The sequence below is a fragment of the Columba livia genome, unplaced genomic scaffold (genome assembly GCF_036013475.1).
Source record: "Columba livia isolate bColLiv1 breed racing homer unplaced genomic scaffold, bColLiv1.pat.W.v2 Scaffold_135, whole genome shotgun sequence".
In the NCBI taxonomy this organism is placed as follows: domain Eukaryota; kingdom Metazoa; phylum Chordata; class Aves; order Columbiformes; family Columbidae; genus Columba; species Columba livia.
Genome location: NW_027043031.1, coordinates 492,411 through 516,410, shown reverse-complemented (window position 1 = coordinate 516,410; position 24,000 = coordinate 492,411). Strand labels below are relative to the sequence as shown.

General features: G+C 52.8%; 2 protein-coding genes across 2 annotated transcripts; one reads left to right on the top strand and one right to left on the bottom strand.

Moving 5' to 3' along the window:
- Positions 1 to 10,332: 10,332 nt before the first annotated feature.
- On the top strand, positions 10,333 to 11,333 carry LOC135577716 (olfactory receptor 14J1-like). Its single transcript, XM_065047835.1, has one exon. It carries the CDS (start codon positions 10,333 to 10,335, stop codon positions 11,263 to 11,265), a length of 933 nt encoding a protein of 310 aa, XP_064903907.1. The 3' UTR covers positions 11,266 to 11,333.
- An 8,610-nt stretch (positions 11,334 to 19,943) lies between these two features.
- LOC135577736 (olfactory receptor 14J1-like) lies at positions 19,944 to 20,867 on the bottom strand. Its single transcript, XM_065047856.1, has one exon. It carries the CDS (start codon positions 20,865 to 20,867, stop codon positions 19,944 to 19,946), a length of 924 nt encoding a protein of 307 aa, XP_064903928.1.
- Between the last annotated feature and the right edge of the window lie 3,133 nt (positions 20,868 to 24,000).

Sequence of the window (24,000 nt, the reverse complement as noted above, 5' to 3'; positions counted from 1 at the left end):
AATGTGTCTGCACTGCAGAGGATGGCAGGGGTTTCCTAAATCCCGTCCCTGGCATATCTGGTAGGAGCTCCTTCTCCCTGCCCATGTCTGTGCTGCCTGCAGCTGTGTCTCTGTCCCTGCTCTGCTCCCTGTCAGTGTCACAGACCCCGTCCCACCCGCTGTGTGCTCAGCTCTGTCCTGCTCACACCTCCTGGCACTGCCCAGGGGCAGCTCTGTGTGTGCAGGGGCTCAGGAGCAGCTCAGACCAGTCCTAACGAGAACTGGGGTCTCAGTGTCTGCTCCAAAGAGAGAAATAAATCCCCATCTCCCACTGCACACCCAGACGAGCAAGAGTGGAAAACTGAAAGCACAGACTCTTTCCCTTGCAGCTGTTCATGTGTTGATGTTGTTGTTCAGAAGGACCCTCTGCCATGTCTGTGGGGGGATCTGGAGCTCTGAGCAGCCCTGACCCACACAGCCCCCTTCAACCCCACAAGCTCCCTGCCTGCCCTGCCGGGGGTCGCTCCTTCCACCCACAGCTGCTGCCATGGGATCTCCCGGGCAGGCTGAGCGCTGACCCTGGCAGGCAGCAGAGTCCCTGCCCGGCACAGCCCTGGGGTGCAGGGACCCTGCTCTGCAGGACAGCCCTGGGCACCCCTGGGTGCTCACCCGCCTTCACAGCTGTTCAACATGGCCTGACAAGAGCCGCGTCCCTACAGACCCCACAAGCTGTGCCTGTGCCAGTTTCAGGAGATGCCTCCAGGAGCTACAGCTGCACTGCCCCGCACCCAGAGACTTACCATGGCAAGGGCTGCAAAGGTTTCTCCTCCAGGGAGCTCTCAGTCATCCTCCCAGTCCTGACCACCTTTAATCTCTCTCTGCCTTGCTCGTCTCCTGAGATCCCCAGGCAGAGCCCTCAGCCCTGCTGCGTGTGCAGAGGAGCTGCTCCTGGGCAGAGCTGTCTCTCTGCAGCGCTGCCGCTGCCATGAGCTCCCTGTGTCCCAGGAGCCCAGCCCAGCCCAGCAGCACAGGAGCAGCCCCAGGCGCTTTAATGACCCCTCTGGTGGGTTTGGTGCTGAGTCCATGGACCTCAGACCCTGAGGGGAAGCTGAAGAAACTTCTCAAGAAGTCAAAGTCAGATGTAAACTCCAAAGTTTCTTGTAGCGTTAACGGGTCACACTGAGGGACACAACTGAGAAACTGTTCCTAGGATCTGGTTAGAGAAGAAAACTGGAGGCAGAATGACAGGTCAGGAAAAGCAAGGTGAAGTTCTCTCTGATAACCAGTAAACCTGGATGTGTTTCATTAACCAAAGGGCCAAGCTCTGATCCCCAGCCCTAGGAAGACAGATCCTGTCCCTCCCACGTTGCCCAGGGCCCTTCCTGGGACAGTGTGATGTGGGGCTGTGCAAGGCCAAGGGCAGGACTATGGTCCCACCCCTCCCAGGTTCCTGGCTGGGGACAAGGAGGCCATGAGGCCCCTGTGCTGCAAGGACAAGGTGTCTCCTCACAGGCATCAGAGGTGCAGACAACAGCCAGAGCCAAGGGGAGAAGGAGCTCATGTCTGGTGGGGCTTTCAGCCTCTTTACATCCCTTGATCATCTCCACGACAGCCTGTCCTGTGCTGTGGCATCCCCTGCACCTCTGTCCCTGCAGGCTGGAGACATCCCCCCTGCTGCCCCACCTTGCTCCTGTCTGAGCATCTTCCTTCCTTTGCTGAGATCTCTCCATCCTCCCCAGCTGGTCCTTGAAGCACAAAGCCTTGGGCTGATGCAGACTCCCTCTGCTGACCTGCTCCCCCACAGCACTGCCCTTCCATCACATTCCTTTCTGCTCATGTCCAACCTGGGCCTCCCCAGCTGCACTTTGGGCCATTATTTCTTTCTCAAGCACTTTCCCCCTATGCAGAAAACCTCCACCACCTCTGAAACCGCCCTTCAAGCACTCTCAGGCTACTCCTGCACTGCTGCAGCCTCCCCAGTGCTGCTGGGCCAAAGCAGCCCAGGTCCCTCAGCACCCCACACCATGTGCACAAGGTGCTGAACCTGCCTTGGCACAGCCCTGCACTCTGCAGTTCCTCCCTGCTGCTCCAAACTGGGAAGCCGCACACTGGCACACACCCGTGTGTGTGGGTCACACCAGTGCTGAACCGAATGGGATGAGAACTGCAGGTGTCTGGGTCCCCACGCTCCTCCTCATGCAGCCCCGTGTGCAGCTGCCTTGTTCATGGTGAGCGTGCACCACGGGCTGGTGTGGGGACCTTGTAGTGCCCAGGCGCTTCTCCTCAGGGTCACTGCTCAGCGTGTCAGGTCCTGCTCTGTCCTGATGGATGGGGTTGTTCTCCTGCCCCTATACAGAACTGGTCACTTCCCTTTTTAAATCTTTAGAGTTTTTTGATGGGCGAACACCAGATTTTCTCAAGGTCTGCACTCTCCCTTGACTGAAGCTCCATTTGTTCAGCTCATAATGTTTGCATGCAGACGGCTTATCCTGATAAGGGTGTCTCTCCCAAGATACCAGGATGTGGAGTTGAAGGGCACTACAAATACCATCTTCTGGAGAAACTGTGGGGCCTTGGGCGTCTGATACTCATAGTGCCAAAGGTCTGGACTTTGAAGTTTCCCTTCATATGAGAGACCAGCAGGAATGCGTGGAGCTCTGCCTGGGGACAGACAATGTCAGCTGAAGGTTGAGGAGTCAGCATGAGAGGGTAGAACAACATGGGCAATGTCGAGGTGACTGGACACCTATACACTCACTGATGAGGAAGAGGAATGAGATGAGGCCTCCTTCAGACAAATAAAAGAAGCCTCATGTTTCCAGGCCATGTCCTCGTGGCAGACCTGAGATATCCCAATATCGGCAAGGTACCAGCCATCCAGGAGGGTTTGGAACCCATTGACAACATCTTCCTGACACGGGTGACTGAGGAGTCAGTGGGGTGAGGTGCCCTGTGGGACTTCACACTTACAAACCAGAAAGAGTTGGTCAGGATGGAACAGTCAGGGATGGAAAGTGGAGCTGAGGCTCCTGGGAGATGAGAACAAGGCCAAGAGCAGGATTTCAGGAGAGCAGGATTTGCCCTGCTGAGGGACCTGCTTGGGTCCTATGGGATATGACCTTGGTGTCTGCAGTGCTTTTCTCTCCCATTTCCTCCCTCCTCTCTCCCACCTGCTGTTGTGCAGCGTTTTTTACCCTTTCTCAAATACAATATCCCAGAGGTGCTGCCAGCATCACTGAGTGGCTCAGATTTGGCAAGGAGTGGGTCCATCTTGGAGCAGCTGAAATCAGCTCTGTCTGACGTCCGTCAAACTCCTGTTGTCTTCCCAGAGAGGTGACAACTCTAGCACAGCCACACTCACCTCCTGTTCCAAGACTTTGCCATGTAAGCCCAGTACAGGGTAACAGAGTGTTACAAACTACTTGATCATGGAGAAGAAATGGAAAAGATCTTCTGTCAGTAACCTGAGGAAGTTTCCAGTCAATGAGTACGTTCCTATGAGGAACTGTAATTGCTCTGACATTCACTGGTCAGGCAGAGCTGCATGTACCAACAGTCCAGAGGATCTTGGGCCAACTGCTTGACATGGCTGCCTGGTTGGCCAACAAGGGTGATTCTCACCTGGATCTGGAACTGGAAAACAATGAAACCCTGGTGAGGGATGTGAACATCAGTGTCCACCTTGGCTGTCATGAGCAGGACACAGTGGGGTCCCAGGCACCAGAGGGGAGGGAGGAAGGCCAGCAGCAGAGCACAGGCTGGTGGGCTCCAGAGGAGAAGACTTGGACATACTGGGGGATGGTGGGCAAAGTGGTGCCATGGAAGTAGATCTGAAGGGTGAAGGAGCTCAGGAAATCTGATAATCCTTACAGGACATCCTGCTCCAAGCACAAGAATGATCTCTCCAAGTAACCTTGAACAGAAGCATTTATCTCGTGAGGCTGCTCCTCTGCACTGATGGAGCTCCAGGGCACAAAGGCAGCACACAGGAGGTGGGAGCAGGGGAAGCTGCAAAGGAGGAATTTAGAAACCTTGTCCATGGATGTGGGGATGATGCCAAAGCTGCCCTGGACTTGATACCTGCACAGGAAGGGCAGCAAGATGAGCTGACAGAGCTTCACTTGCAGTAAGAGAATAGACAGGGTGAACGTGGGCCTGCTGCTGAACTTCATAAGAGTAGAATCAGACGGGACTGAGGTTCTTCATGGCTTCTTTGCCTCCATCTTCACCAGCAAGGTCTCCTGGACTTTGTTCCTGAAGGCAGGAGTCTGGAGAAGACCCAGCAGTGGATGGGGCTCAAGTCAGGGGTGACCTGAGCAAACTCAGACACAGTTACAGAACAGGAGATGGGTCACTTGACCAGCTCCTGAACACAATTATCGTTGTGCTGTGGCACCTGAGATTGCCAGGAATACCCACCTCTTGGTCCAGAGGAGTGTGATTCCTCTTGAGGTGTCCTGGCCTGTCTCCTCACTCACATGGTGATTTAGTTACGTACTTTTCTGACACATTCATTCTTTCCTAGGAGACATTCCACATAAATATGAACTGGACATTGCTGATGCCACCAGTTCTGGAAAGGGAGGGAAGGGTGAGCAGAGAAGGATATAGAAAAAATTTGGCTATATTGCTATTTATGATGGAAACGGTCTCTGTTTTGCTATTCCTGAAATCCCCCTAATCACCACATCAGACTTGAAGCCTTTAGGATAATGATGCACACAGCTTTGGCTTGCAAGAGCATTTTAGATGTTAGTGAGCCCTCTGCTGCCATGATCCTGAACTGCAGCTACTGAGAGAATGATCAAACCTCCAATGAAGTGAAAGGCAGAAGCAAACCCCAAGTTTCTGAGGGTGTTTGGACCCCATGAAGGGCCATCACTGACACAGCTGTGAAGGAAACAACCAGTGCAGGTCCCTGTCCCTGGAGGCTGCTGAAGGAAAGACTTGGAGACACTGGTTCCAGGTGGTGAGGGCCATGTGGAGGTGGGTCTGGTGCCATGTCAGCCCCTGATGCTTGTTCATCACCAGAATGGCTGAGCCCTGACTCCTGGGACCTGGTAGATTTTTCTCCAATGTTTTTCAAGGCTTTTCCTGTGGTTAGTGTGAGTGTTTTGTTTTTTGGGTGTGGGTTTTATGTCAACTCCTGTTGCTTTAACTGCAAGATTCTGGTTTTCTGTGGAGTTGGAAATGCCTGTGAGCTCCTCACAACTCATCCAGCTTCTTTCATACACCTGGCAATGGTCACCAATCACCTCAGTGTCCCAGTCCCAAACTTGCTTGAATCCTCTATTTGGATCCATACCCATCACTCCAGGAGGTTCATGCATCCACCAGGTTCATGGATGATTCCTGAGGACCATCCAAGTGTGGGCAGTGTAAGAGAGGAGCAGAGCAGGGTCAGCTCATGGGCCATGACTGAGCACAGCCACCCCAGCAGCAGCCGTTCCCCATCTCCCAGGCACAGCCATGCCCACAGCATGCAAATGGCACTGCCATACCTGATTAGCCCAAGAGAGGCCTTTCTTCCTTCTGTATTCCCAGGAAGATCTTCCTCCTGTTCCTCCTCCACCTGCAGACATCAACTGCTTTCCATTTCTGGGCTCAGACATGGCTGGAAGGGTTCACTGAAGCCATCAGCCATCTCATTGCTTCTCCCTGACATGCCCTGACCCTCTCCCACACCTACAGTGGCCAATCACGGCTGCTCAGGCCTCCCGCTCTTCAGAAGAGGCCTCAAGCTTCTTGGTTCTTCCTGGTGCTTATTATGAACTTCCTCGCTCTCTCCAGAGTTCATGATGAGCTTTCTTGTCCATAACAGCCCCTTTATGACCATGTCTTACTAAATGGTTGTGTTTTTATGATAATTTGTGCAGAAAGGGCAGTCACAGGACAGCACCCAATATGTCAAAACTGATGCCCAGTGAAATGCCATAAAGCCCTGATGAGTTCCCCCTGTGTCTGTGTCTCTCCTGGAAGGAGTCTGTCCTGAGAAGGGGATCCAGCTCCTGCCACTCTCTGCAGAGGCACATGAGCAGTGTCCATCACCTGGGGACAAGAGGGTGACGTTTGCCACACCACCCTTCATCTGAACCAATTAGATGTGTGCTTGTGGATGAGGTATGGAGCCTTATAGTGCAAATACCTATTTAATTGTCATTGCCAGAGGGGCTACCACTGATGCAGTGTACTATTTTACAAAAATGTAAATATAAGCATATACGACTGACATTCCTAGACATATTACACAAACACTTGAAGGAAGGCATGGTGGAGTTGTTTCCTTTTAGCCTATGAAAGCCAAGGAACAGATCCCAGGTTAGTGAAAAGGCACAAAGGAAGCCAGAATCTTTATGTGGTGTGCACTGACAATACATTGTTCCCTACATTTCTAATCTCTGAAGTCCCAACCGTGCAGCAGAGATTGGAGTTATAAGCCCCCTTCATCTGCCCTGTGTGGCACCATGTAAAATGGAACTAGCCCAGTCCAACGGCTGGTTTGGATTCTCTTCACAGCCAGAAGCACCACATGGGTCAGGAGATGAACCAGGATGCTCAGCGAGGACTAAAACTTCTCGGTTCTTAAAGTTCCGGTGTTCCCTGGAATCTCAGCAGACAAGTTGTGCCAATTGCTCGCTGCAAGGAGCTGGTCAAGTGCTTCGTCTCCATTTCTATAATGATGGATTTGTGCCTGGCTGATGTGCAGACTCTGTACATGGATGCTGACACCTCTTGAGCAACCTGCTCTGAAAGGGTTAACAACACAGGCTGTTCTTTCTGGAGAGGCATTAGGACAACAAAAAATAAGATCTTGGCTCAGGGCAAAAGAAAAAGGATGGAAAAGATGTGGTCAGGACTCTTTGAGGGCACCTGTAAAGCAGCCCTGCACCTCATGTGAATTACTTCTGTGGTCTGGGAGAACTTGAGCGTTCTCCCTAATTTGAAAACATGAAGGGGATGAATGGACAGCATCATTCAGGCTCAAAGGGACCTCGGGAGGTGTCTTGACCAACCTCCTGCTCAAAGCAGGGTCAGACCAGATTACTCAGGCTTGATCCAGACACATCTTGGTCAGTTGGCTTTTTACCCATCTACTTACACACTAACACAGACCATAATATCCTACCTTGGACACAAGAATACTACAGGAGATGACACTGAATGCCTTGCTGACATTCATGTATCAGACCATTGTTGTTACCCCACGTCCACAACCCTGTCCTTTCCTCACAGAAAGCAAAGAGGATGGACAGGCACAACCTGCCCTGGGCAAACCCCGTCACCTTCTCTTCCAGACACCCAGAAATGGGGTCCCAGTGGACATGCTCTGGGGCACAGCCCTTAGTTCCCCTGCTCACCCACTGGCCATTTTGAAAAGTGCACACACTGTGTGAGAGCTGCCAGTGGTCAGGGAGTGCCCCCAGTCTCCATGAGCTTTCCAAGATGGGGGAGAGTGGCCTCACTGTGACATCGTCCTGCTGTCCCAGCTCCTGGGATGCTGCCCCTGCTGTCCCATAGACTGGAGAGGATTGTGTTAGTTCCAGTGACCCCTGACTTGATCCCCATCCACTGCTGGTTGTTCTGACTCCAGCCACAGAGATCTCAGAGACCTTGCTGGTGAAGAGGGAGAACGAGAGGACACAGGGATTCTCACCTCTTATTATATTCATTAGTGTCCACACAGTGTCTTTGTTTCTCCTTTAACTGTTCCTGCAGTAGTAACAGCTCATTATGGGGCCCTTCAATTGCCTTACAGGTCTGGACTGAGTTCTGACCTGGGCTGTTGCTGTGCTTGGAGGCTGCTGTCCTTGCAGACCAGATGAACTCACTCCTGCCACCCTGCCTGGCAGTTCATTCCATCCGTGTCACAGCTCTGTCTGCAGCACTGACAGCTCCAGCCCCCCAGTCAGGTCCCTGGCTGAGGACATTGCCTCACATCTGGGCTGAACCACCCCAGCTGTGGCACCAGCCCAGCTCTGACCTGACACAAGAAACCTGGTACCAAGTGTCCAAGAGCCCATGTGTGCAAAGGCTTTGAATCAGAGCACGGACATGACATGGCCAGAGACTGATGAATGTCTCTCTAGACCTAGGAGTGTAAAACCAGAACAAAATGCCTTCATTCAACTGAAGATATTCCTCCCCTAGCTTGGAGAAATTAGATCCTTTGCTGTAATATTCCTGGTGTCCAGTCTAATGATGGGACAAGAAAAGTTGATTCTCATACTAATTCATTGTTTAATACAAAGAACACAATGATGTGTCTCTTCAGAGGAGAGAGAATCAACATCACTGATTACTTCAGGTTGTCTCAAAGGATGTGCTCCTGGAGCCCCAGGGACACCTGGAGGAGCCCAGAGGGGACAGAGAAAGGGACATCATGGGCTGCTCCTGTGCTGCTGGGCTGGGCTGGGCTCCTGGGACACAGGGAGCTCATGGCAGCGGCAGCGCTGCAGAGAGCCAGCTCTGCCCAGGAGCAGCTCCTCTGCACACGCAGCAGGGCTGAGGGCTCTGCCTGCAGCACCGAGGGCACAGGAGCCGGGCACAGAGAGGGAAACACAGCCTGGGGTGGGAGGATGCTGAGAGTTCACTGGAAATGAAATCCTCTCAGATATGAAGCCTGTGGCTGCAGGGCATTGCATCTGCAAATCTTGGTAGGATCTCAGAAAGCTGTCACATTGCAGAGCCTGTGAGAGATGTAAGTACAGCTCTCAGAGGTTCTCTGATCAGAGGGGAGGATGTGCTGCAGAGCAGGGATTGCCTTCTGCACTGTCAGAGTGACAAGACGTGAATGCTGCGTTCTCCCCAGGATGGCTGTGGGGTGTAAATGTAAATGTGCAGGCAGGGGTGCCCAGGGCTGTCCTGCAGAGCAGGGTCCCTGCACCCCAGGGCTGTGCCGGGCAGGGACTCTGCCGCCTGCCAGGGTCAGCGCTCAGCCTGCCCGGGAGATCCAACAACACTGAGGGGAGAAGATGTGGTGGAGGAGCAAACCCTATTGGGCAGGAAAGGTGCCTCTGCTGTGGAGAGGGTGCTGTGTGGGTCAGGGTTGCTCACACAGATGCAGATCACCCCCAGCATTTTTCCAAGTGGATGCCTCAAGGAGAAGATCAATGCAAGGATTGCCAGACAGATAAGGAGCTTTCCTGAGCCTGTCTTTTCAGTTTCCTCTCCCAAGGGGTGGGGGGTGCAGGAAAGGATAAAATGAAAATGAGCTCTCATGCTTAAACAAGTCACTGAGACTCCTGAACTGCAACTCTGAGTGATCAGTCCATCTGCCAGAAGGCTCATGACATCCCTTCCCCACCCCTCTGCCTGTGCACAGCACCTGCATCACCTTGGCTGGACCCGTCAGCCTTAGTCTGACCTGTCCTGTTTTCCAGCCTGCAGACAGGAAGATGCCCCCAGGCAGTGCCCTGTGAACAGGCAGGATCTGTAGGGCCAGGGGGAGGGCACAGAGGGTGGGATGGTCTGTGAGCACTGACAGGGAAGAGACATGGACAGGGAAACACCTCCCAGGGGAGAATCTCCATGCAGCAGGGAAATGATCAGAAATGAGAGGAAACCAAACCCGGAATGGTTATGGGAGGGAGAAGAGAGAAAAGTCCCTGTGATCCCCTGCAGTGCAGATCCCTCCTGTGAGCAGCCCCCTGGCCTCCTGTCCCACCCAGCAAAGCCTCTGCCCTCAGGGCCGGGGGCTCCAAGGCATGAAGCAGCTCCTGTGCAGCCAGAGCTCCAGTTCCTCTGCAGAGCACAGGGGCTGAGAGCAGCTGCCCGGCAGTGTTGGTGTCTGGGAGGTGCTGCACAGCTGGGGAAGGGTGACGCTGTCTGAGTGCCCGGCTGCCTCTGCCCTGGCCTCTCTCACACCCACCCTCACCGCATTTTCCTTCTTGCTCCCCTGCTCTGGGTCACTGCTGTTGGGATCTTGTTCTTGCTGTCAGGCTCTCTGGGGATGGCAGTTTCAGCTGCAGAGTCACAGCCTGAGCTTGTGGGTCCTTTCCTGCAGGTGTGTCCATGGGCACACGTGTCCCAGCTTTGCTCTGACCTGTGGGCTGTGGGCAATGCAGTCTGTGGGGCTGGGGAATGAGCTGTGTGTGCACTGGGGTAAACGTTGGGTGCTGAGACCTTAGGAAAGGGTGAGACCTGTCATGGTCTGAGGTGGATCCCTCTGCTCTCAGCAGTGCCTGGTGGCTTTTCAGGGTAACATGGGAGTGTGATCAGGCTCCATCTCAGAAAGGTGCCAGCCCAGGGCAGCTGGAGCAAGACAGAGGGACAGAGCAGCTGCCCTCACTCTGCACTGACCCACAGGCACTTCTTTTTTTCCTCATTACAGCGCCCCATGCTCAGGAAAAGCAAATGTCCAACAGCAGCTCCATCACCCAGTTCCTCCTCCTGCCGTTCACAGACACACGGGAGCTGCAGCTCTTGCACTTCTGGCTCTTCCTGGGCATCTACCTGGCTGCCCTCCTGGGCAACGGCCTCATCATCACCACCATAGCCTGGGACCAGCACCTCCACACCCCCATGTACTTCTTCCTGCTCAACCTCGCCCTTCTGGACCTGGGCTGCATCTCCACCACTGTCCCCAAATCCATGGTGAATTCCCTCTGGGACACCAGGGCCATCTCCTACACAGGATGTGCTGCACAGCTCTTTTCATTTGCCTTCTTGATAACAGCAGAGTATTCTATGCTCACAGTCATGTCTTACGACCGCTATGTTGCCATCTGCAAACCCCTGCACTACGGGACCCTCCTGGGCAGCAGAGCTTGTGTCCACATGGCAGCAGCTGCCTGGGCCACTGGGTTTCTCACTGCTCTGCTGCACACGGCCAATACATTTTCACTGCCCCTGTGCAAGGGCAATGCCCTGGGCCAGTTCTTCTGTGAAATCCCCCACATCCTCAAGCTCTCCTGCTCACACTTCTTCCTCAAGGAACTTGGGCTTATTGTGGTCAGTGTGTGTTTAGTTTTCATGTGTTTTGTTTTCATTGTGGTGTCCTATGTGCAGATCTTGAGGGCCGTGCTGAGGATCCCCTCTGAGCAGGGACGGCACAAAGCCTTTTCCACCTGCCTCCCTCACCTGGCCGTGGTCTCCCTGTTCCTCAGCACTGTCCTGTTTGTCTACCTGAAGCCCCCCTCCATCTCTTCCCCATCCCTGGACCTGGTGGTGTCTGTTCTGTACTCAGTGGTGCCTCCAGCAGTGAACCCCCTCATCTACAGCATGAGGAACCAGGAGCTCAAGGATGCCTTGTGGAAACTCATATCTTACAATTTCCTGAAGTATTAAACTACCCATCTGCTTCTACGTAGGAGTTTTAGAGTAACTAATTACAGGCCCAGCCTGTCATCTGGATTTTCTGTTGTTGTTGGTAGTTTTTTAATTGTGATAATGTTGTTGTCATCCCATTTCTTAATTCACTGTCTGCTTTTCTGTTATAAGCACTGACTGTGTACATGAGGAGCCGTGCTCTCATTGTCTCTAAACAAAATAAAGGGCTCTTTAGTGACTTGTTTTTCACTATATCCTTCCTGCAAGGCCTTATGGAACTGCAGGGACAGTTCTTGTGTTCATGGGAGGAGGGAAAAGAGTCCATCCTGGCAGCCCTGCCAGGGAGCAGCAGCGCTTGTTCTTCCAGAGCTGTTCTGGTTCCACTCCCACACTCTCCTTCTCATCCCTGGTGTTGGTGCAAGGCCTGAGTGCTCTGGCAGCTTGGTCACCGTCCTGCTGTGTGTCAGTGCTGTGGGCGCAGGCAGGGACAGGCAATGGGCACTGCTGTGACAGAGCTGGCCTCACAACAGCCTTTCCAGATAGAAAGGTGATCTGGTCAGGGCAGGGCATGATGGTTTATATCTTCTTGCAAAGTTTCTCTCAAGCATATTCCTACAAAAGTCACCCACAGATTAAACACCATTGTACAGCTGAACAGTGTGTGTGTGCAGGGCTGGCACACAGCAGTGTCCTCTCACAGCCAGGCTCCTGCCAGAGACCTGCAGGACCAGCAGAGCAGGGGCTGGGCTGTGCCCCTGTGCACTGGACACCCCACAGAATCTGCCCCAGGGCATCGTCATGGACGGGCCCCTCACAACCACCATTTCCAGCACTGGCCTCTCACCCACAGAGGTTGTTCTTCCCTCCATGGATGGACAATGAATGACTAGTTCAGCAGTCTGGGTTTGCTTTGTACAGATGAGATGTGAGCACGCACATCATGTATGTGAGGTGACATGACCATGAGCCAGCAGTGGGCCCTTGTGGCCAGGAAGGCCAATGGCATCCTGGGGTGTATTACAAGGGGGGTGGCTAGTAGATCGAGAGAGGTCCTCCTTCCCCCCTACTCCGCCCTGGTGAGACCACATCTGGAATATTGTGTCCAGTTCTGGGCCCCTCAGTTCCAGCAGGACAGGGAACTGCTGGAGAGGGTCCAGCGTAGGGCAACGAAGATGATTAAGGGAGTGGAGCACCTCCCTTATGAAGAAAGGCTGAGGGAGCTGGGTCTCTTTTAGTTTGGAGGAGACTGAGGGGTGACCTTATTAATGTTATATAAATATATGAAGGGTGAGTGCCACAAGGATGGAGCCAGGCTCTTCTTGTTGGCAAACAATGACAGGACAAGGGGTAATGGGATCAAGCTGGAACACAAGAGGTTCCACTTAAATTTGAGAAAAAACTTCTTCTCAGTAAGGGTGACAGAGCCTGGCCCAGGCTGCCCAGGGGGGTTCTGGAGTCTCCTTCTCTGGAGACATTCAAAACCCACCTGGACATGTCCCTGTGCGACCTCACCTGGGCGTTCCTGCTCCAGCAGGGGGATTGGACTGGATGATCTTATGAGGTTCCTTCCAATCCCAAACATACTTTGATACTGTGATACTGTGATACTGTGTGACATGAACACAAGTGAGCACAAACATCATCAACTGTTCCTTGGGGTTCCATGAAAACCTGTGGCACACACAAGGTCCTGAGGTCACTTCCTGTTGGAAGTAACACCCCACGGGAAACTGCCTGAATGCAGCACTGTGTTGTGCTTCATTAATTGAGCTCCCCGTGTCCATTCCTCATGATGTAGGACATCTCAGATTAGTGCAGAGCAGGTGAAACACCAGAGCTGAGGTGTCTCCCACCCCTTTGGAGTGGCAACGGGAGGCCAGAGGGACAATGTGACTCCTACCTCTGTGTGTAAAAGGGACAGACTGTCTCTGAGCATTCCTGGGTGCATAACGAGCCCTGAGACCATCTGAGATATTGATGCCTGATGGAACCCTGGCATTTCGGTGTGTGACTCCAAGAACAAACCTCAGTGTCCCAGTGAGATTCATCTCAGCTGCTGGGACAGGCTCATTGCAAGTGCTCCTGTCTGCTGTCACCCTTGCCTGTGATTCTGGGTTGTGCTCTCAAAAGCAAGACAAAGTGGTAAGAGGGTTTCCGAGGTCTTTGGAAAGGCAGATATCGAACCCATCTGCATGAAAAGCATGAAGGAGAAATAACAGCTGGTCAACCTGCCGCCATACCCGGAATTTTGCAGGGTCACAGACATGGTGTTCCTTGGTGTCCTAGTAGCCAGATCAGTGATCTCTGGGCTGGAGAATTGGAAGCTGGGTGGGAAGTTGGCTGGACAATCAAGCCAAATGTCATCAGCGGTACAAAGCCCTCCGTGCAGCCAGTTACTAGTAGCATTGCTCAGTGACCAGCACTTGGACCAACACTGTTAAACGTCTTTATTGTCCCTCTGTATGATGTGACGAGTGCACTTTCAGCTTCTCTGTGGATGAGGCATAGTTGTGAGGAACCCTTGAACAACCTCGCCTGGTTCACCCTGCCTGGAGCAGGACAGTGAGACAAGTGAGACAAGGGCTTTCTTCAAACCTCAAGTTATTCTGAGATTCAATGAGTCTTTCCCTTGGAGAGGATTTTGAAGGTAGAATAAGCAGAGGAAGAATAAAAAGAATAAAAGACAGAAAAGGAGTTCTAAATGTTGTCAACAAAAATACAGCAGTTCCTCTGAAGAGTGTTTTTCAACTCAAATCTCTAGTAGGGAATATATTTGATAAATTTGATAAAACAAGTATACTTTTATCTGATCGGGTCCTGGGCCAGAAAAAAGGTGATGGATAGTTATGGTATTATGAGGTCAGTTGTGTCTCAGACACTCATAACCCAGTCAGAATCCTGTGGCTGTGAAGGGGACAGTGAGGTCAGTTCTGTCTCTGGAGGTGACAGCCCAGCAGCAGGGACACGGCTGGGAAAGAACCTCAGCCTAAGTATGACAGATCCTACCCAGGAAGAGATCTTGGAGACAGGTTGTCACATCCATCCCACCTGAGAACATGACGGGACAGCAGCAGGGACATGGTTGTGTGTATCAGAGAAGCTGAAAGGCCAGCAGCACTCATGGGATTTAGGAGATCATGGTGAGGTTACTTCTCTCTGGTCAAGTGCAAGACCACATGAAGAATAACAGGTGGGGATCTCTGCTTGATGGGCAGTTTCTGAGATGGTAAAGCTTCCAAAGTAGTGGGAAAAAGCAGCAGAGAAAAAAAATAAAGCCACCAAGTGCAGATGGGGAAGTAGAGACTGGTTATCAGGAAGAAAAAATGTCACTGTAAGAGCAGTGCTGTGGGGCAAGAGGTGACCCAGAGGGAGCTGGATCAGCCCATGGTTTGTGTGACAAAGAGCAGCCAGTGAGGGTGCAGACACAGCAGTGAAGGTGCAGAAATGCTGGGTGAGAGCAGGTGGGGAAGCGAGATGGGTGTCTGCAGCCTGCAGGGAAAGAGGGGCAGGGGTAGCACCGTGTAGAACAGCCTGTGGTGGAGATGGCAAAGGGCGCTGTAAGGCTGGAAGGGACCCACAGAACCCAGGTCTCTGTCCCCTTGGCCAGGGCAGTTGTCTCTGCCACTGAGGCCCAGGAGAAGACATGTTGTCCTCATGGCACTGGGGCCTCGGTGCCTCCTTGCAGCCCCATGGGAAGCTGGAAGTTGTTGTCCCAGTGTTGTCCTTCCCTGGGCCTTGCACACCCACATCCCACGGTCCCAGGAAGAGCCCTGAGCCGAGTGTGAGGGACAGGATCCCCCTTCCCATTGCCTGCAGGTCATGGTTCCTCCTTTCTACTTCAGAAAGCAAACCAAGGGGTTTCTGAGCATCAGAGCTGAAGAAAAGACTCAAAGGAGACCCCATGGTGGCTACAGCTTCCTCACAAGGGGAGAAGGAGGGGAAGGTACTGATCTCTTCTCTGTGGTGACCAATGGTAGAACCCGAGGGAATGGAAGAAGCATGTGCCAGTGGAGGGTCAGGTTGGACATGATGGAGAGGTTCTTCACCCAGAGGTGCTGGACACTGAACAGGCTCCCCAGGGAGGTGTCACGGCCCCAGTGTTCAAGAAGAGATTGGACAACGTCCGCAGACACATGGGGTGACCTGTGGGGTGTCCTGTGCAGGGACAGGAGTTGGACTCCATGATCCTTGTGGGTCCCTTCAACTCAGGACATTCTATGATTCTATGAAATACTAGGTCAAAAGTCCATGTTTCCGTTGTCCAGATGAGATGTAAACATACACATCATGTGCATGTCCAGTGTGTGCATGTGGTGAGATGAACCCAAGTGAGCACAAATGCCATCAGCTATTCCTTGGGGTGCCATAAAAGCCAGTGGGACTGAGATGGTCTTCAGGGGTCTCTTCCAACCTGCGTTATTGTAGGATTCCGTGAATCTTTTCCTTGGAGAGCTCTTTAACATCAGAATAGACAGAGGAAGAAGAACAAAAAATGAAGAGGCAGAAGCAGAGATGTAAAATGCCCCAGAGTAAATACAGCAGCTCCTCTGAGGAACGTTTCTCCACTCAAACCCTTGATAGGAAATCTATTGGATACATTTGATGAAAGCAGCTCAGTTTGATCTGCTCACACACTGGACCACAAGGAGGGTGATGGTGGGTACGATGCCATGTGGTCACTGTGTCTCAGGAACTCATAGTCCAGTAGGAACCAATGGCTGTGGAGGGCACTGTGAGGTCACTTCTGCCTCTGCAGGGGATTGGCCAACAGCAGGAACAGGCCTGGGAAAGGACTGTGAGGTCACACACACCACACGAGACGAGCAATCGGGCCCAATCAGCATGGCTGGATGAAAGGCAGGTCCTGCTTGACCAGCCTGATCTCTTCTGTGACAAGGTGACCGGCTGAGCAGATGAGGGAAAGTCTGTCGTGGGGAGTGAATCCGCCACACGGGCTGTGGGTGTTGTGTCCTTAGACTGCAGTAAAGCCTGTGACACCGTATCCCACAGCATCTCCTGGAGAAGCTGCAGCTCGTGGCCTGGATGGTGTATGTGTGATGGAGGGCTGGACCAAAAGAATTGTGGTGAACAGAGGCAAATCCAGTTGGCATCTGGTCACAAGTGGTGTCCCCAGGGCTCAGTATTTGACTCAGTTCTGTTTAAGCTTTATCAGTGATGTGGATGAGGGGATCGCGTGCACCCTCATTAAGTTTGCAGATGACACCAGGTTGGGTGGGAGTGTTGATCTGCTGGAGGGTGGGAAGGCCATGCAGAGGGATCTGGACCCACTGGATCATTGGGCTGAGGCCATTTGTATGAGGTTTGACCAGACCAAGTGCCGGGTCCTGCACTTGGGTCACAACAGCCCCAGGCTCAGGGAAGAGTGGCTGGAACATTGCCTGTTGGAAAGGGATCAGGGGGTGTTGATCGACAGCAGCTGAACATGAGCCTGTGTGTGCCCCGGTGGCCGAAAAGGCCACCAGCATCCTGGCTTGTATCAGGAATGGTGTGGCCAGCAGGAGTCGCGTCATTGTGCCACTGTTCTCAGCGCTGATGAGGTGGCATCTTGAATCCTGTGTTCACGTTTGGGCCATTCATCATAAGAAGGACATTGAGGCACTAGAGAGAGTGCAGAGGAGGGAATGGAGCTGGTGAGGGTCTGGAGCACAAGTGTGATGAGGAGCAGGTGAGGGAACTGGTGGGTTCAGTCTGGAGAACAGGAGGCTGAGGGGAGACCTTCTCGCTGTCCACAACTACCTGAAAGGAGCTTGGAGCATGGAGGGTGTTGGTCTCTTCTCATGACTAGCAAGTGATAGGACAAGAGGAAATGGCCTCAAATTGTGCCAGGGAAGGTTCAGATTGGATATTACAAAAAAATTCTTCATGGAAAGGGTTGTCAGGCTTTGGAACAGGCTGCCCAGGGCAGTGGTGGAGTCACCAGCCCTGCAGGGGTTTAAAAGGAGTTTGTACGAGGTTCTTAAGGAAGATGGTTTAGTGCTCGAGTCAGGTTATGGTTCAACTCGATGATCCTGAGTGTCTCTTTCACCAGAAACGATTCTATGATTCTGTTATATCAACTGCATAATTCTTCTATCACTTCTTCTCAGTGCTCTTCACGTACTTGCCTCTTTACCTACAGTCCTGAAAGTTTTCTAATTAAGCACACAAGTCTTGAATACCAGATGTAAATGATGGAAGTGACATGGTTCTATCAGTCTGGTCTGATACCTGCCAGTCCAAGGCAAACACCTCAGGTACACGGGGCCTCTCGAGGTTTGCACTGGGTGCTTATAGTGGGACAATGGAGCTCAGCCCGAAAACCTGAGAACATCCCTCAAAACTGAAAACCAAAACAACAACAACAAAAAGAACAAAAAACCCCCCACTCTTTTTTTCATCAGATGAAATAATTCAATATTTCAAATAAAATGTCTGCGGAATTTCTATCCTTCCAAATATGAATTTTCAGAATGTGTACGGACTGTGGGAGATGAAACGTTGGCCTTTCCCTGTGCTTGCAGTGCCAGAACTCTGTCTATCACTACGTGTATTTAATCCCCTGCACATCCAGGAGTTTCCACCTGTCCTTACCCAGCTCCCCATGTCTGAACTCATCTCTTCAGAAGCCTGTCTGGACATTTGCACTTTCCATCGCTCCCCAGAGGTTCTTCACCTCTCACTCTTGGCTCATTCAGAGCCTCTCAGCTCTCACTCTGCTTTGAGCTTCAGGCAGGTCAAGTCTTTCAGCAGTTGCTCTCCTACTCCCTACAGGCAACTCTTCAACTATGGCAATGGACCTCGCTGGAAACTGCTTAATTTAACCACAGAACTGAGAAACATCATTAAGTTCTATTGTGCTTTCTTTTTTTTTTTTTCCTTTTTTGTTTCCTCTAATTAAAAATTCCCCGGTGCCTGTTTACATCCAGTTCTCTAAGGAAACATGAAGCAATCCTGCGAAGAAGCTGTAACAATCAGTGCAAACTTCAGTGCAGAATCTGATGTAAAGAAATGTGCTGGAAATCCCAGGGGCCAATGAGCAGAACAGGGAGTTTGGGGAGCTGGTTATAGATTTCCTGCTAACAGTTTGAGCAGAGAAACATTCTTCACAGAACCGCTCTGTTTATTTGACACCTTTGAGGTCTCCTCCTCTGCCTGTATTTTTATTTTCTTGTTCCTCCACCTCTTCCTTCTTCCAAAACGTTTCCAAGGGAAAGATTCCTGGAATCACAGAGCAACTCAGGTGTGAACATCATCTTGTGTCACTGTCCTGCTCAGGGCAGGGTGACCCAGGTGAGCTTGTCCAAGGCCTCTGCCCAGCTTTGCACCATCCACTAAGGAGCTGAAGGTTCATTTCGTCACATCATACAGGGGAAGAATAAAGATGTTCAACAGTGTTGGCCCAAGTGCTGGTCCCTGAGGGATTCCACTGTGTCCCCAGCCCTGCACACAGTGAATGCTGCAGGTGAGGCCGCCCCAGCACAGAGCAGCGCGGGACAATCCCCTCCCTGCCCGGCTGGCCGTGCTGTGCTGGCTGCACCCAGGACACGGTCCCTCTTGGCTCCAGGGACACTGGTGGCTCATGTTCAACTTGCTGTTGACCAGACCCTCAGATCCCTCTCTGCAGAGCTGCTCTGCAGCATCTCATCTCCCAGTCTGTATGTCCAGACAGGGTTGACGTGTCCCAGGTGCAAAATGGCACCCCTGAATATCTGACAGCATTGGCGCTCACTTCGGTTCATCTCACCTCACATACATGATGTTCACACTCACATCTCATCTGTACAATGCAAACATGGACTTCTGACCTACTCATTCAGTGTCTTTTCAGGTAAGGAGAAAGAACCTCTCTGAACTGGGGCGAGAGGTCCGGGCTGGAAATGAAGGCTGTGAGGGATTAGTCCATGATGATTGGGGCAGATTTGATGGGGTGTCCAGTGCACAGGGGCACAGCCCAGCCCCTGCTCTGCTGGTCCTGCAGGTCTCTGGCAGGAGCCTGGCTGTGAGAGGACACTGCTGTGTGCCAGCCCTGCACACACACACTGTTCAGCTGTACATTGGGTTTCATATATAGGTCACTTTCTTGGGCATGTTCTTGAGAGAATCTTTGTAATAAGAACTAAACCTTCATTCTCTGCCCATAGGAGATCACCTTTCTATCTGGAAAGGCTGTTGTGAGGCCAGCTCTGTCACAGCAGTGCCCATTGCCTGTCCCTGCCTGCGCCCACAGCACTGACACACAGCAGGACGGTGACCAAGCTGCCAGAGCACTCAGGCCTTGCACCAACACCAGGGATGAGAAGGAGAGTGTGGGAGTGGAACCAGAACAGCTCTGGAAGAACAAGCACTGCTGCTCCCTGGCAGGGCTGCCACGATGGACTCTTTTCCCTTCCACCCATGTACACAGGACCTGTCCCTGCAGATCCAAACAGGCCTTGGAGGAAGAATATCAGTGAAAAAAAAATCACTGCAGAGCCCTTTATTTTGTTTAAATACACAGAGAGCATGGGTCCATATTTATACAGCCAGTGCATTTGAAAAAAAGCTGACAATGAATTAGAAAGGGGATGACAAAAATATCATGATTTATTAAAAAATAAACACCACCAACACACACACACACACAAGTCTGGGCATCTAATGAGTTACATTAAAACTGTTATTTGTTAAAGAGAAGATGATGAACACTTTATTATTTTTCAAATGCATCCCTCCATTAGTTTCCTCAGGGCATCCTTGAGCTCCCTGTTCCTCATGCTGTAGATGAGGGGGTTCAATGTTGGAGATATCAGCGAGTATAGAACAGACACCAGCAGGTCCAAGGATGGGGAAGAGATGGAGGGGGGCTTCAGGTAGGCAAAAAAGGAGGTGCTGGCAAACAGAGAGATGACAGCCAGGTGAGGGAGGCAGGTGGAAAGGGCTTTGTGCTGTCCCTCCTCAGAAGGGATCCTCAGCACGGCCCTGAAGATCTGCACATAGGACACCACGATGAAAATGCAGCACATAAAAACCAAACAGGCACTAACCACAATAAGCCCAAGTTCCCTGAGGTAGGAGTGTGAGCAGGAGAGCTTGAGGATCTGGGGGATTTCACAGAAGAACTGGCCCAGGGCATTGCCCTTGCACAGGGGCAGTGAAAATGTATTGGCCGTGTGCAGCAGAGCAGTGAGAAACCCAGTGGCCCAGGCAGCTGCTGCCATGTGGACACAAGCTCTGCTGCCCAGGAGGGTCCCGTAGTGCAGGGGTTTGCAGATGGCAACGTAGCGGTCATACGACATGATGGTGAGGAGACAATACTCTGCTACTACCAAGAAGGAAAACGAAAAGAGCTGTGCAACACATCCTGAGTATGAGATGGCCCTGGTGTCCCAGAAGGAATTGGCCATGGATTTGGGCACAGTGGTGGAGATGGAGCCCAGGTCGAGGAGGGCGAGGTTGAGCAGGAAGAAGTACATGGGGGTGTGGAGGTGCTGGTCCCAGGCTATGGTGGTGATGATGAGGCCGTTGCCCAGGAGGGCAGCCAGGTAGATGCCCAGGAAGAGCCAGAAGTGCAAGAGCTGCAGCTCCCGTGTGTCTGTGAACGGCAGGAGGAGGAACTGGCTGATGGAGCTGCTGTTGGACATTGGCTGCCTGTGGGCATGAGGACCTGTCATAGGAGGAAAAGATAGTGAAGGTTTAGATGAGACTTCTCTGGGAATCGTCAAAACCATTTCCCACAGACCCTCCCACCCTGCCACACAAAGAGACACTTTTCTTTTTCCAGGAGAACGTCCTGGCTGGAGCCCTCGTTGGTGCTTGATGAGTGTGCAATGAAGAGCAGGGTCTCTGCCCAGGGGCTCCTGAGGAGTCAGCCTGACCCTGTGTGATCGGGTGGGCAGGGGCCAGTCCTGGGGTTCAGCTTTGTCAGCTGGAACCGCTCCTGGTGCAGAAGGGACTGTCAGCATCTGTACCCACAGGCCTAAGAAACTGAGTTGGAGAGGTTTGGGGTTTCCACAGCTCCTTCTGTCCTCCCACCCTGGGGAGTGTTGTTGGGTGTCAGAAACCCTCAGCATTTCTGCTGCACTCAGGGAGAACAGAGCGAGTCCTGCGAGACCAGAGGATGCCTGTGGGTCAGTGCAGAGTGAGGGCAGCTGCTCTGTCCCTCTGTCTTGCTCCAGCTGCCCTGGGCTGGCACCTTTCTGAGATGGAGACTGATCACACTCCCATGTTACCCTGAAAAGCCACCAGGCACTGCTGAGAACAGATGGATCCACCTCAGACCACGGCATGTGTCACCCTTTCCGAATGTCTCAGCACCCCACGCTGAAAACTCCCACCCCACGCCCAAGAAACATACCTCTCATTCCCCAGCCCCACAGACTGCATTGCCCACAGCCCACAGGTCAGAGCAAAGCTGGGACACGTGTGCCCATGGACACACCTGCAGGAAAGGACCCACACGATCAGGCTGTGACTCTGCAGCTGAAACTGCCATCCCCAGAGAGCCTGACAGCAAGAACAAGATCCCAACAGCAGTGACCCAGAGCAGGGGAGCAAGAAGGAGAATGCGGTGAGGGTGGGTGTGAGAGAGGCCAGGGCAGAGGCAGCCGGGCACTCAGACAGCGTCACCCTTCCCCAGCTGTGCAGCACCTCCCAGACACCAACACTGCCGGGCAGCTGCTCTCAGCCCCTGTGCTCTGCAGAGGAACTGGAGCTCTGGCTGCACAGGAGCTGCTTCATGCCTTGGAGCCCCCGGCCCTGAGGGCAGAGGCTTTGCTGGGTGGGACAGGAGCCCAGGGGGCTGCTCACAGGAGGATTTGCACTGCAGGGGATCACAGGCACTTTTCTCTGCTCTCCCTCCCATAACCATTCCGGGTTTGGTTTCCTCTCATTTCTGATCATTTCCCTGCTGCCTGGAGATTCTCCCCTGGGAGGTGTTTCCCTGTCCATGTCTCTTCCCTGTCAGTGCTCACAGACCATCCCACCCTCTGTGCCCTCCCCCTGGCCCTACAGATCCTGCCTGTTCACAGGGCACTGCCTGGGGGCATCTTCCTGTTTGCAGGCTGGAAAACAGGACAGGTCAGACTAAGGCTGACGGGTCCAGCCAAGGTGATGCAGGTGCTGTGCACAGGCAGAGGGGTGGGGAAGGGATGTCAGGAGCCTTCTGGCAGATGTACTGATCACTCACAGTTGCAGTTCAGGAGTCTCAGTGACGTGTTTAAGCATGAGAGCTCATTTTCATTTTATCCTTTCCTGCACCCCAACCCCTTGGGAGAGGAAACTGAAAAGACAGGCTCAGGAAAGCTCCTTATCTGTCTGGTAACCCTTGCACTGGTCCTTGAGGCATCCCCTTGGAAAAATCCTGCAGGTGATCTGGAGCTGTGAGCAGCCCTGACCCACACAGCACCCTCTCCACAGCAGAAGGACCCTGTCATTTTGGGTGTCACTCCTTCCCCCCACATCTTCTCCCCTCAGTGTTGCTGGGCTCTCCTGGGCAGGCTGAGCGCTGACCCTGGCAGGCGGCAGAGTCCCTGCCCGGCACAGCCCTGGGGTGCAGGGACCCTGCTCTGCAGGACAGCCCTGGGCACCCCTGCCTGCACATTTACATTTACACCGCACAGCCACCCTGGGGAGAACGCAGCATTCACGTCTTGTCACTCTGACAGTGCAGAAGGCAACCCCTGCTCTGCAGCACATCCTCCCCTCTGATCAGAGAATCTCTGAGAGCTGTACTTACATCTCTCGCAGGCTCTGCAATGTGACAGCTTTCTGAGATCCTACCAAGATTTGCAGATGCAATCCCCTGCAGCCACAGGCTTCATATCTCTGAAGATTTCTCTCCAAGTGACATCTCAGCATCCTCCCACCCCAGACTGTGTTTCCTTCTCTCTGCCCGGCTCCTGTGCCCTCGGTGCTGCAGGCAGAGCCCTCAGCCCTGCTGCGTGTGCAGAGGAGCTGCTCCTGGGCAGAGCTGTCTCTCTGCAGCGCTGCCGCTGCCATGAGCTCCCTGTGTCCCAGGAGCCCAGCCCAGCTCAGCAGCACAGCAGCAGCCCCAGGCGCTTTAATGACCCCTCTGGTGGGTTTGGTGCTGAGTCCATGGACCTCAGACCCTGAGGGGAAGCTGAAGAAACTTCTCAGGAAGTCCAAGTCAGATGCAAACTCCAAAGTTTCCTGTAATATTAATGGGTCCCACTGAGGGACACAACTGAAGAACTGACCCCAGAGTTTGGTTAGAGCAGAAAACTGGAGGTAGAGATGACAGGTCAGAAAAGCAAAGTAAAGGTCTCTCTGATGCTGCGTAACCCTGGATGTGTTTCATTAACCAAAGGACTAAGCCCTGACCCCCAACCCTGGGGAGTCAGATCCTGTCCCTCCCATGTTGCCCAGGGCCCTTCCTGGGACAGTGTGATGTGGGGCTGTGCAAGGCCAAGGGCCGGACTATGGTCCCACACCTCCCAGGTTCCTGGCTGGGGACAAGGAGGGTTTGGAGCTCATTGACAACATTTCCTGACACGGGTGACTGAGGAGTCAGTGGGGTGAGGTGCCCTGTGGGACTTCACACTTACAAACCAGAAAGAGTTGGTCAGGATGGAACAGTCAGGGATGGAAAGTGGAGCTGAGGCTCCTGGGAGATGAGAACAAGGCCAAGAGCAGGATTTCAGGAGAGCAAGCTTTGGCCTGCTGAGGGACCTGCTTGGGTCCTATGGGATATGACCTTGGTGTCTGCAGTGCTTTTCTCTCTCATCTCCTCCCTCCTCTCTCCCACCTGCTGTTGTG